This window comes from Plecotus auritus (assembly GCF_963455305.1).
Source record: "Plecotus auritus genome assembly, chromosome: 7".
Lineage (NCBI taxonomy): Eukaryota > Metazoa > Chordata > Mammalia > Chiroptera > Vespertilionidae > Plecotus > Plecotus auritus.
The window spans coordinates 170,766,787-170,780,138 of NC_137774.1; the positions used below are offsets into that span (position 1 = coordinate 170,766,787).

General features: G+C 34.9%; 1 protein-coding gene across 2 annotated transcripts in view; it reads left to right on the plus strand.

The window, feature by feature from the left end:
• RICTOR (RPTOR independent companion of MTOR complex 2) overlaps positions 1 to 13,352 on the plus strand; it is a 92,145-nt gene that overhangs the window by 42,767 nt on the left and 36,026 nt on the right. For both annotated transcript variants that reach the window (XM_080680450.1, XM_080680451.1), the window contains exons 6-9: positions 1,008 to 1,071; positions 6,202 to 6,328; positions 7,637 to 7,806; positions 12,198 to 12,265. In XM_080680450.1, coding sequence (XP_080536576.1) covers positions 1,008 to 1,071; positions 6,202 to 6,328; positions 7,637 to 7,806; positions 12,198 to 12,265 — 429 coding nt within the window. The remainder of the gene's footprint in view (positions 1 to 1,007; positions 1,072 to 6,201; positions 6,329 to 7,636; positions 7,807 to 12,197; positions 12,266 to 13,352) is intronic.

A 13,352-nucleotide genomic window follows, 5' to 3' on the forward strand; every position in this document is an offset into this window, starting at 1 on the left:
AAAGCGTGGGGTGAATGTGGAGTTTGTGCTTCTCTTTAGAAGGGTTATTACCCATTGCCCTTTTAACAGTGGCTTTAAAAGTAGTTTATTCAACCTTTATAATTGTGTTTGGCAGGAGGGTGGGTCTGAGTCAAAACTCTCTGTTGTGGCCAGAAATGGAATTCTATGTCTATTTATGTTTTAATAAAATTGCTCTAGATTAATTATATAAAGAGAGAAGTAATGCTTTTTGAATAGCAAACTATATATATATAAAGTATTGGTTAGAATAATGACCTGCGTAAATACAGGCAAAATGACTTAATCAGAGACTAGAAATTGAACAATTTAATACATTTTAGAGGGAAGTGTCAATTAAGTGATATTTGATTGAGCATTAATTTTTGAAGTGCATTCAGATTTCAAATTATATTTTGGCAAAATAGAATTATTGCAGCTAGTACATAAAACTTTTAACTCAGTCATAATACAGAGGTGGGGCAAAAGTAGGTTAACAGTTCATAGGGAAAATAATACTATAATTAATAATGCAAGAATAAACTTTCGCAGGCTCACAACTGTAAATCTACTTTTGTCAACCCCTGCATATAAAATTTAGGCCTTGGTTAAAATCACAATTAAATTGCAAGCTTAAAATACTATCACAGTTTTTATGAAATCTGAATTTTATCAAAGATAGATGAATATATTTCTCAGTAGATTTCTGGTACTTTGCTCTGTGTTTATTATTTCTGTATAGATATATATAATTCTGTGACTTACTTGTTATATTCTATAGTGTTTCCTAGAGTTGTAAATGAAGTAGTTTTGAAATGTTTTATTATAGTACGTATTTATCACTAGAGATATGTAAGCTAACTAAATATCAGCTGGTACTACAAATTCAGGTGTATTAAACATTTTAAATACCATATTGACATTATGAATGTGGGTCTGATTTAGTGGTATTGTTTTACAAAAAATTGTTAATAAGATTTTTATCAATAATTATTTTGTATATTATTTAGGTGCATTGACATACAGCAGAGCAACGAGGTAGAGAGGACACAAGCACTTCGATTAGTCAGAAAGGTATGCTCCATGTCTAAGAGTAAAGGCAGATATATGGTTTCCATGTTAAGTATTTTGCATTTTTAGATTTAGACTATTTTATGAAATCTTCTTATTAAAATTTAAAGCTAAATTCTCAGTAAACATTTTTAAGATTATACATGAATTAAGTAGATTTATGAAACTTTGAGGTGACAAATATTTGTATAATATGTGACTACGTATAGTTAGAGCAATATTTTTTATAAAATGTTTATTGTAAAGAGTATTTCTCTCTTTAGTAGACATACAAATGAAATTAATGCTTTGATATGTTATTGAGAAAGAGGACTACTTGCTTCTTCCCTTGATTTTTCCCTTAAATGTATGCTTGGAATTAATACTATTAAATGGATGCCACAAATAGTTACAATAGTTATTTTGAAGATAAATTTGGATGCAATTTATAGGCAGTTGCAATAGAATTCAGGCCATTGTGTATGATAAAAGGTCAAAGTCACAACTTCTGCAAGAGAATTTGTTAAGGTTAATCAATATGCTTCTAGTGAGAAGCCTTCAAGAAAGTTTTTGTTTTTACATGTACTGTGATGCCCTAAGGGCAGAGGAACAGTGAACTGAGAGTTAACTTTGTTAGGACATAGCTTGTGAAAGAATTTTATCATGTTTCATCTTAAAGTATCATGTCTGTTTCTAAACATTCATGAGACTCCTGAAGTGTTTGTTTTAATGTAAAAACATCTAAAATTATTTATCAATTAAGCTTTTGGCTTTTCTCTTTCCCCACCTTGGAATTCAGTGCATGCTCCAGAATGTGCAATGTTGAGTTTGTATATTAACTAGATTCCTTTTCCTTTTTCTTCCAATTGTCTAGCTTATGTTAGGAATAGTATCCACTAGTGAACATAGTAAGGAAGAGTAAATGGATGAGTTGTCTTAAGAGATGTTTGTAATTTTTTTGAAGAGTGAGATTGGAAATTATGAAATTTTGTTACAGGTAAACATATTGCAACCATAGTTTGTGTCTTTAAATTTAAAAATTAGATTTATGATTTTTATTTATTCATACAACCTTTCCTACTGCCATGATTTTGAGAATTCAAGATAAGAAAACAAGTTGCTTCTGAAGAACCTAGAATAACTTTTTGGTTATTAGAGTTATTTATGTCAGTATTTATCATACTAGGGATTAAATTGAGACATTAAAATATATGCATATTAAAAATAACATACTCATTACATGTAAACATAAATAACATTTTAATAAAAGTAACTATACTTGTTAAAAAATGAGTAGAGTGGCATTATGTTAGATTTTTCAAATAATGTCTGTCTTGATAGAGGATAGCTGGATTATGATATTTGCTTTGGTATTCAATCTGATGTGATTTCACATGCAATGGAGTCTCTGGAAAACTTCAATATATACTTGTGAGAGAGTGAGAGTAGGAAAAGACAAATAAGGTCTTTGGTTTATTATGAAAACAGTTTTACCTTTGCAGAATCCCTGAAAATGTCCTAGGTCGGACCCTTAGTTTCCCGGACCACACTTTGAGAATTGTTGCCCTAGAAATTGCATTCAGAAGAAAAGACAACTCCAAATGGATTCAAACAAATTCAGTTTTAAAAATTATTTAAAGAACATTTCATTTCAATTTTGTAAACATTTTTGTATAGGTTACAAATTTATAAAATGGCCAGTAAACAGACTCTTGAAAACAATTTAATAACTCCATAACAAAATTACATTCTGTTCGTTATCTTCTGAAGTCCATAGTGATTTGTGGCAGATACCGTTTGTGAATCCAAGAGCAGGAAAATTGCTTGTACCTGATGGTAGACTATAAGCTCCCAGGAAGAGTCCTGACACAGGGTTTCTCTTTGGTTTAGCTAAAAGCAGTTAAAGGGAAAACACACTTGCTGAATGAACAGTGGACTCTATTGGCCTGAGGAGCTATAATTTCATTAGTACTTTTAACAACCAAAGCAAACATTTCTCTTTTTCAGTAACATCTTGGCAACTGAGCTAGTAGAAATTAATGATAATATAATTGCTGAGGATTTTTTGTATGCATGCAAAATTTTAACTTTTTTTGTAAAAGTATATACTTTTAGTTTTAAAAGTAAAAATATTTGTTGCTTTAGGAGAACAGCTCTATGAGTAATTAAGGAATACTTATATTACTTTTCCTTCACTTTCACTTACTTCAATCATTCGGAAGGTTCTTGTTTGTTTTCTTGTTTCTTTTTCAATGTCTGTGATTTTTTTTCCCTTGTCTCTCCAGTCCAGGCAATCCTTCCTTATCTCTTTGATTTTCAATCTAGTTTTTTCACTGGTCAGCTATTGCTTTTCTTTAAATTGTAATTTAAATTATAAGTCATCATTTTCTTTATATATCATTTATTAATGCATGTAATAAGAGATTAATAATATAGCAGGGGTTTTTGTGTGTGTGTGTTTCTGTTTTGTGTTTTTACAATTGAAAAGAGATTCATTTAGGGAAATTATTTGCCCTTGATTCACAGCAAGATATTGGCATATCCAGTGTAAGAACTTAGTTCTTTGGATTGCCAAACCTCTTTGGCACACAATTATTTTTGGTATTATGTACTATCTTCTTACTTGGGCATTCAGAGCCAACATTTGGTCCAACCAATTATGACTTGTCTCATTATGTCATTACTAGAGGCCCGGTGCACAACATTCGTGCACTGTTGGGGGGGCTGTCCCCTCAGCCTGGCCTGCACCCTTTAGAAGTCCAGGAGCCCTCGGGGGATGTCCAACTGACAACTTAGGCCCGCTTCCCCTGGGGAGCGGGCCTAAGCCATCAGTCGGACATCCTTGGTGCTGCCGTGGAGGCGGGAGAGGCTCCTGCCACCACCACTGCACTTGCCAGCCTTCGGCCCGGCTTGTGGCTGAGCGGCACTCCCCCTGTGGGAATGCACTGACCACCAGGGGGCAGCTGCTGCATTGAGCGTCTGTCCCCGGGTGGTCAGTGTGCGTCTTAGCGACCAGTCTGCCATTGGTCAATTTGCATATTACCCTTTTATTATATAGGAATAGGAGGAGTGTGGACAAGCTGCCCTTTGCCACTGTTAAGATCATTATTTCTTTCTTACTCTTTCTATTAATTTTTATGATTTTCTACATTATATTCATCTTTCAGTCTCAGCTCAAATTTCAGATATTTCCCTTAGAGAACTCTGTCTTTCTAATTCCTTTATAGAAGTTTACAAATTATTACCTACTCTTTAATGTATTTGTATCTGTCATATCATGCCTAAAAAGGTTATTAAAATTTTCTTTAAAGAGAGATGAATTATATGACTTTTTCTTTATTGAGTACTCGTTGATTTTTGAGAAAAGTATTTTCTGATTTACACAGAATTGAAGAGTTTCTTTGCATATATTTCCCTGGAAAATAAGAGAGATTTCATTTGAAAAAAAAAAAAAAAGAATTATAGTTATTCTTTTTCATAGCACTTGAGCTTCATAGATTAAGATTTTATACTTTAAATTCTAGAAGTCATCTGGTCATAAGCATCCTTCTTTTATAAATGAGGAAACAGAAGCACTGAGAAAATTGATTTGGCCAAGTTAATCCATAATAATAAAAGCATAATATGCAAATCAACCGAACGACTGAACAGCAGAACGACCTTCTGGATGACCTTCCGGACTCTGCGAGGGCTGAGGCAGCCGCTGCAGCCGTGAAGGCCTTCTCTTGCATGAATTTCGTGCATTGGGCCTCTAGTAGTTTACTAATGGTAGATTTAGCTCTGAAAGCCAAGTGGCCTGGCTTCCTAACGAACTCTTTTCAGAATACATTACGTTTATTTTGAGGGAAATTTTTCTTATAAGCTCCTTATAAACATAATAATAAATATTAAAATACAAATTAATATCATAAGAAGTTAGAATTTTGTCATCTAGAAAGATCAGTTTTTTATACCTCCTTTCCCTTTTCTTCTATCCTTCTTCGACATTTCTGATGAATAGAAAATACTGATTAAGAAATGAATGTGAGAATTTTGTAGATTCTATAGTTATTAGACATCTCTATTTTATTGTTGTGGAACAGTATCTTATTTCATTTGAACCTTGTAATACTGCATAATGCTTCTTAACATAAATCATGTATAAGTACTCTAGCCAATACAGATCTTTCCTTTGACCCTTTATAGGACTTAACTCGGTATCTTTAATTTAGTTATATTGCATCCTCTAATTGTTTCATAGTATAAGTCTTATTTTTCAACAGGATTATAAATGCAGTAATATCCAGGACTGGTTAATTATCTCCAATATTTTATCACCACCCAAGTAAAAGAAAACATTTTCTTCTATTCCCACTTCAGGAATTTATTTTGAAATACTTCATCTACCAAATAGTCTTTATTTATTAAACAGTCATTAACTACATAGTTTTTTTTTTCTGTTTTCCATACTGAAGATACATGTTATCTATTTTCAGTTTTCCAAATGTTATTGCCAATTATACTTTTCACTTAAAGTAGATTCATCCAAAGTTTATCACCAGAGACATACTTTTTCTATTGTAATATTTGAAATACTAAAAATAGATTATAGATAATTAATTTTGCCTTTTGGAATAGCAACAAATGATGGTTACAGATAGGAAGATTATCCGACATTAATTACAGCAAAGTGAGAAAGACTGGGGAGCCACATCAGTGAGTTTGATAGGGATGAGAGTAGAGATAATGAGGTAAATGGGTATATGGAGAAGAAAGTTAGGAATGCAATAGTACAGTAGTGTGTTGACAGGTGGTGTCCCCACTAATATATTATGTCTAGGTATCGAGAAGTGTTTGAAATGTAGATTCTATTCCTGAGGAGCTTAGTATCTCAGAAACATTAAATCTTGTTGGTCAACTAATTTATGATCTGGACTATCAGGGAAAAAAGCAATACATTTTTTATAGTAATGATATTAACATCAGTTGCATCAATTATTATTGATGCAATAATATATTAATTATTTGAAATGTTCATATGAAGCAGAAGATTAAAATTGATGCCTGAATCTTATAAAAACTCTATAATCTTAAAAACCTCAAACCGAGCAAAGTAGGTTTTAAAAATGTATTATGAAGTAAGTAACTTCTTTTTCTGATTTCTCCCCATTACAGATGATTACTGTGAATGCTTCCTTGTTTCCTAGCTCTGTGGCCAACTCATTAATAGCAGTTGGAAATGATGGACTTCAAGAAAGAGACAGAATGGTCCGAGCATGCATTGCTATTATCTGTGAACTAGGTTAGAATTTTGAGTAATAAAAATGTAGTATTTTAGAAAGAATATGCAACATTCCTTAATGTCTTTAACACATTAATTCTTTAGTTATTGGTACAAAGCTATGAAAAAGTAGCACACATTCTTGATAGAATAGAGGACTTGCTATTTAACAAATAATTCCTAAGTGACCTTAACACTAGAACTTTTAAAGTTTTTCTCATCATGAAATTTAGTACATAAGAATTGTCCAAATTCTGGTTATTAAAATAAAATCTCTTAAAGTCCGCCTTTCAGACATTAGTTAACCATAATATCTTGGTGTGAGTTAAAAGCAATAAATAATCCATCATACATTAAAAAAAAAAGGAATTCTAAATGCAAAAAGATTAAAGAGTTAAATGGGATGCCCTAGCTGGTTTGGCTCAGTGGATAGAATGTCGGCCTGCAGACTGAAAGGTCCCAGGTTCGATTCTGGTCAAGGGTACATGCCTGGGTTGTGGGCTCAATCCCCAGTAGAGGGTGTGCAGGAGGCAGCCAATAAATGATTCTCTATCATCACTGATGTTTCTATCTCTCTATCCCTCTCCCTTGCTCTCTGAAATCAATAAAAATATATTTTTAAAAAATAATGAGTTAAATGGGGAAAACAGAAAAGTGGATGAATATTTACTGATCATTGTAAGGAACAGGAATTTTGAATTACAAAGAAAATCAGATTTCAGCAGCTACAGATTTTATTGTAAGAAGGCAAGAAAACATCCTACAGTGAAAGAACAAAGAAAAAAAAGTAACAAGCATGATAAGTAAATAACTTACATACAGATCAATAGGAAAAATTGACGATTCTCAAAGAAATACATGCATGGCCAAACAACATATTGAAAAAGTTCAACGTCACGTTTGTGCACTCATAGCATACATGGAGGTGCCTGATCTTTGAAGTAAAGGAGTTCCTGAGCTTAAAATCTGAGTTTAAAATCTAAAGTAAAGTTACAAATCTGATAAATGATTTGAAACAGATAAAGGACTAATATTCCCACTATATAAAAAAGTCTTTGCAATTAATAGGAAAGAAAAACCATTCCAGTGAAATATGAACAAAGGATATGAAAAAATTCAGAGGCATAAAAATTAAAATCAGAGTTTTGGGAAGTATATTCAATGACTCTTATTAGATACATTTTATCCATATGCCCTTTTAAATGTCTTTGACTAGAGAGTTTTTCAAGTCAGAAAGGAAATTGTTTTAAAATAAAAGCCCCATTTTCAGACTTATTTTTTATTAATTATCCCCCATATAATATATTAAGTTTTTCTTTTTTATTTTAGCACTTCAGAATCCAGAGGTGGTGGCCCTTCGAGGTGGACTAAACACCATCTTGAAAAACGTGATCGATTGCCAATTAAGTCGAATAAATGAGGCCCTCATTACTACAATTTTGCACCTCCTTAATCATCCAAAGACCCGACAATATGTGCGAGCTGATGTAGAATTAGAGGTAGGAACTTCGATATTCTTTTCTAGTTTTAAAATGACTTTAAATACAACTCTTACTTTGCAATTTTAAAGTAAGTAGATGCAGCACAGCATTATCAAACCTAAATTTACTAATACTGGCTTATTCCCAGCAATATTCTATAGCTAAAGATTTTAATATGTTAATTGTTTGTGAATAGGTCTTGCTAAAAATATACCATTTATTTATCTAAACCATGCTAAAAGTCTCTGAACTTAGAAGCACTTGTTAGCAACTAATGACTATATATACTTGAAAGAAATAGAATGCACTAAAAATTTTTTTTACTAATTCATTGTTTTTTTTTAGTTAGACTAAAATAATTAGTCTTTTATAATCAAGTATATAGTGGAGGTTAGAACAGAATTACCACAAACTATATTCTAATAGTTTATTTGTGTGAATATACTACATGGTGGTTCATTACAGATATCATTTAGAATAAGTTTAAACTCATGATTTGTTTGTATTAGGATTGAAATTATGCCAGGTATAAAAGATTTATTGTTCCCTAGTTTGTCTCTCTAAATCATTTTATATAAAATCTTAAATGTTAGTTTTGTTTCTCTTAGGGATATTAAAAATGTTTTGGATTATAACATTGACATTAGCTTATATCATATCAACAAATTTAAGTACAATATTTTTCTTTATATGTGATTTTAAATGCATTACTTTAGGTAGTCCAATGGGAATAGACTGGCATTTTTTACATTTTACTGTATAGCTTTACATTCTTTTGTGTGTGTTTTATTTTTAAAAATCTATAATTTTAAGATTGGCAAGATTATTACAGTGAAGGAAGATAATATGTGTAGGCCTCCATTTTGTTCCTGTTTAATTGTAAAGCAGATTAAAAAGCCCAAAGTGAAAAAAAAACTTCAAATAATGTGTTAGACGTTTAAGTAGATGGCTATATCTTTGCTTCTATCTTGTTCTTTAAAACCACAAAATTAGTTTCTTTTTTTCCTTAACAAGATCCCTCAGAATAGCACAGTGATTGAGCACAAAGACTTTGGGCTGTACAGATCTGGTTTTGATTTTTTGCTGTATGACCTACTAGCTTTATGATTTGGGGCTACTTATTAGCCTGTCCTGGGCCCATTTATTCTAGGTAAAATGAAGGTCATGGTTTATACCTTGAAGAGTTGTGAAGAATCCTATATAATAAAAGCCTAACCGTTCAACCAATCAAAGCGTAATACGCTAATGATATGCTAAGGCCACTCAACTGCTCGCTATGACGTGCACTGACCACCAGGGGGCAGACGCTCCGACTGGCAGGTTAGCTTGCTGCTGGGGTCCGGCCAATCGGGATTGAGTGAGATGGGCTGGATATTCCCTGGAGCCCTCCTGCGATCCCTCCCCGGCTGGCCAACCTCCTGCATCCCTCCCTGGCCCTGATCATGCACTGGTGGAATCCCTCGGCCTGGCCTGCGCCCTCTCGCAATCTGGGCTAGGGGACCCCCCCCCCCCGCCCCGAGTGCACAAATTTCATGCACTGGGCGTCTAGTAAGTACTATAATAATAGCGGTAGCGGTAGCAGCAGCAGCAGTAGCAGTAATAATAGCATCAGCTAATACTAATGTAAAGCTTATAATGAGTTAGGCATTATTTTCTCATATATTCTAATCTACATAAAATATTTTATTTAGTACTTGGCACAAAATAAGTACCTAACTAATACTGGTTGCCTTGGATGGTACTCAACATCATCATCAACATCATTTTTATCATCTTCTTCATTGTAGAAACTGCAGCAAAGAGAATATTGTCCTCATTTCTATGTATTAAATTTTATCAATTTTCACTGTAAATTGATAATTGGTTCCCTTTTCTACATACAAAAAAAATTTTTTCAGTGCTACTTTCTGTTGTTAGGCCCAAATCTTCCTCCTATTAGAAACCCTTTTTTAAATTTGCCCTGGCTTCTGTTTATACTCTATGTAATATGTTTTGATCTCAGGAAAAAATGTAGAGTTAATATAATAATGTTAATAGAATAGATATTCTGTAACGGTTGTAAATTTATTGTAATTTTATAGTAAACTTGAAAAAATATTTATTAAACTTACACTTCAGAGTGGGATAGAGTAGTTCATAGCATCTGCTATGGAAAACAAGAAAAGCTGGGCATTTGTGGAAATCGTGCATTTAATGCAGTATAGAGCTGTGAAAGCAACAAGGACCAGGGAAGGAAGGAAGATACTTGGCGAGTTTCCCTGAAGATCCATAGATGCCCTTGGGAGCACTTGCAGATTGGGCACAGGCTAGCAACTAAAAATAGGACCAAAGCCTGGATGGAACACCGGATTACTTGGCCGTCCTAAGGGTTATGGCATGACAAGCCTGGAGATATGGAAAGTCCACCAAGTCTGTCTTACCCCTCCAGACATTTGCTGAAATGAGAATCTATGCAGAGTAGAAGCTCCCATGTTAAAACCTGAGGAAAGCACAGTGAACATGCTGCAGTCTCTAGTGCATAAGATGCAAAGGCCAGGAGAAGGGCCCTGAGCAAACGATGAAAGGCCTTTAAGAAGCAGTGTACGCTGATTATGCAGTTGCTTTCTTTCCTGTGTCCCCTTACTGATGAGGATAGAATTACAAGCTGAAAATCCATGTGGGTTTTTGCTGGGATCAGAAAAACAGGAGGAGCATTTGACAGTTGTGTGTTACTAAAGTGACAACACTGGACATTTCATAGCTGATTCCTGTTCTTGACATTTCCCGAAATCTAAAGCCATCCTGGGTGGAGAGCTAAAGATCTTCGTTTAAAACTGAAGAAAAAATAAATTCTAAGGAGAAAAATACTTGTCAAGCTCTCTATTGAAAGCACCGGAAGGCCATACTGTAGGCACAGGAAAACCAAAGTGTACTCACTATAGCTTATCAAATGGCAACATAGGCTCAATTCAACTCATTGGTGATCAGGAAAAGATGATCAGTAGCCTTAACCTACAGAAACCATCCTATCCTATCTAATAAAGAGGGAATATGCTAATTGACCATCACACCCTCACAAAGATGGAGGCACCCACAGCCAATAAGGAGGGAATATGCTAATTGACTGCCACGCCCTCAAAGATGGCAGCACCCACAGCCACAAGATGGCAATGCCCACTCCCCTCAGCCCCACCGGGGCGGCAGGCATGCGGCACGGCTGGGCCCGCCCCCAGGAGCATCTGGCCGCTCCGTGTGCCTGCCTTCGGAGTCCCCTAGTCCCCTCAGTCCCCCAGCCGCCCAGGGCTGGCCCGAGGCGCAGGCAAGCCTCGGATGGTGGCTACGCAGCCATCTAGGGCTGGCCCAAAGCGCAGACAAGCCTCGGATAATGGCTGCCCAGCCAACGCCCGAGGCGCAGGCAAGCCTTGGATGGTGGCTACCCAGCCACCCAGGGCCGCCCAAGTCTCAGGTAACCAGGGCTGGCCAAGGCTTGTGCTGCCGGCAGTGGCAGCAGCAGAGGTGTGATTGGGGCATCTCCTTCCCCTGATTGCCGGGTTGCCTCTCGCCCCTGAGGGCTCCCGGACTGTGAGAGGGGGCAGGCAGGGCTGAGGGACCCCCCACCTCCAGTGCATGAGTTTTCATGCACCAGGCCTCTAGTGTGAGATAATATGTATTGTTTAAAAATGAAACACACAAAGAAAGAATGGCTAGAGGGAATTCTCAATCAGAAGGAAAATGATCTAAGACAAACAAGGAAATGGAGGAAGGGAAAAGTACTTATATGACTAAATATAAAAAACTGTCAAAAACAATATCAGTGATGTTTTCTGTATTTTAAATTATTTAAAATTAAAATTCAGATCAATAGTGGAATAGGCAGTGAGAGACTAGAAAATGAGATCGAGTGATTAAAGTACTAAAATGAGTGAATTTATAGCAGAGTTGCTAAATACAGGGACAGTACACAAAAATAGCTTGTATTTCTTTATACTAGCAACAAGAGGAGAATTAATTTATAAAGTAAAACCATTTAAATAATGTTCAAAAATAGGCAAAACTAAGTCACAGTGTTAGAGATCAGGGTAGTAATCCTGGGGTCAGTAGTAACTTGTGAGTACAGAGGGAGGTAAGGAGGTTTTGAGGCTGCTGATGTTTTCTTCACCTGGTGCTGGGTAAAGGAGAGCACTTAGTTTGAGAAAATCCATCAAATCATACATTTCTGTGATACCTCAATTTAATGGTTCAAAAATTCAGTTTCTACATTAAAAAAATTACTCAAGTATATTTGTTGTTGATGAATTTAAAGAAATAAGTTTCTCGAACAGTATACCCAATTAAGGACATAGAGAATTAGAATTAATTTTTGCTTGTTATAGAAAGAATGCGTTTTACAATAAGGACACTTTTTCTCTTCCTGCTTTTCTTTTTATTAGCGAATTTTAGCACCCTATACTGATTTTCACTACAGACATAGTCCAGATACGGCTGAAGGACAGCTCAAGTAAGTATCACGTGTTCCTATAACTTTAAAGATGGCATGTGTTGCTGTTAATGTTTTAAATTTGTTTGATTGCATGTAGAGCCAGAACAGTGTGGGTTTGAGTAAATGTATTATTTCATGGAGTTATGTTGTCTCTGCTAATGTAATTAACATTATTACTTTTCAAAAATTAAAAGTGGGCTTTGGGAAATTTAAAGACTTAGAGTTAACTTCTTATTTTAAAAAAATGTAAATTATGCCCTGGCTGGTGGCACAGTTGTTTGGAGAATCATCCTGTGCACCAAAAGATTGTGGATTTGATTCCTTGTCAGGGCACAAACTTGGGTTGCAGGTTTGATCCTGGTCGGGGTGTGTCTCTCTCTGTCTCTGTCTCTCTCTCTTGTCTCTCCCCCTTTTCTCTTCTCCCTTCCTCTCTCTAAAAATATATCCCATATCCTTGGGTGAGGATTTTCTTAAAAAATAAGTAAGGCTGCAGTAGAAACATAGATCTTTGGGTTCTTTTATTGTATGTATTTTTAACATAATTACATTGAGAGACTAAAAGAATGAAATAAGGGGGATGGAATGAAGAACTTCCTTAACAAATTGAGTAAACAGGAAGATAGTTTAGGTAGAATTTTGAGAGTAAAGTTCAAAGGGAAATAAAAGGAGATAGAGTAAAGATTATTTTCTAGAAATGAGACAGGATAATTTTCAAAGTCTTTTGGGAGACAAAAGCACGTAGTTCACTAGATATTCTAGAATAACTTTTTAATTAAACTGATTCAGGGGTCAAATAATGTACTGTATGTAAAGATTTTGCAAATGACACAATTCCAGTAAATATGATATGAGATGTTTTCCTAGTAGGATTGTTGGGTTGCAGACGTACTCGCTTATTTTGAGATGTCGCTATTAAAATTCCTCACTAAGGTTGGAACACTGTGAAATAGGGATATTTTTATTCTTTTTCATTTTTCTCCTGAATTTAAAACAGTGGTTTTATATCTCTAATCACCTTATCACTGTGGACTTACCACATCCTAACATATCATGTCCTGAGCTAAGATGTTCTCTCTTTAAGACTTCTCAAACCTGTTTTTTGCTA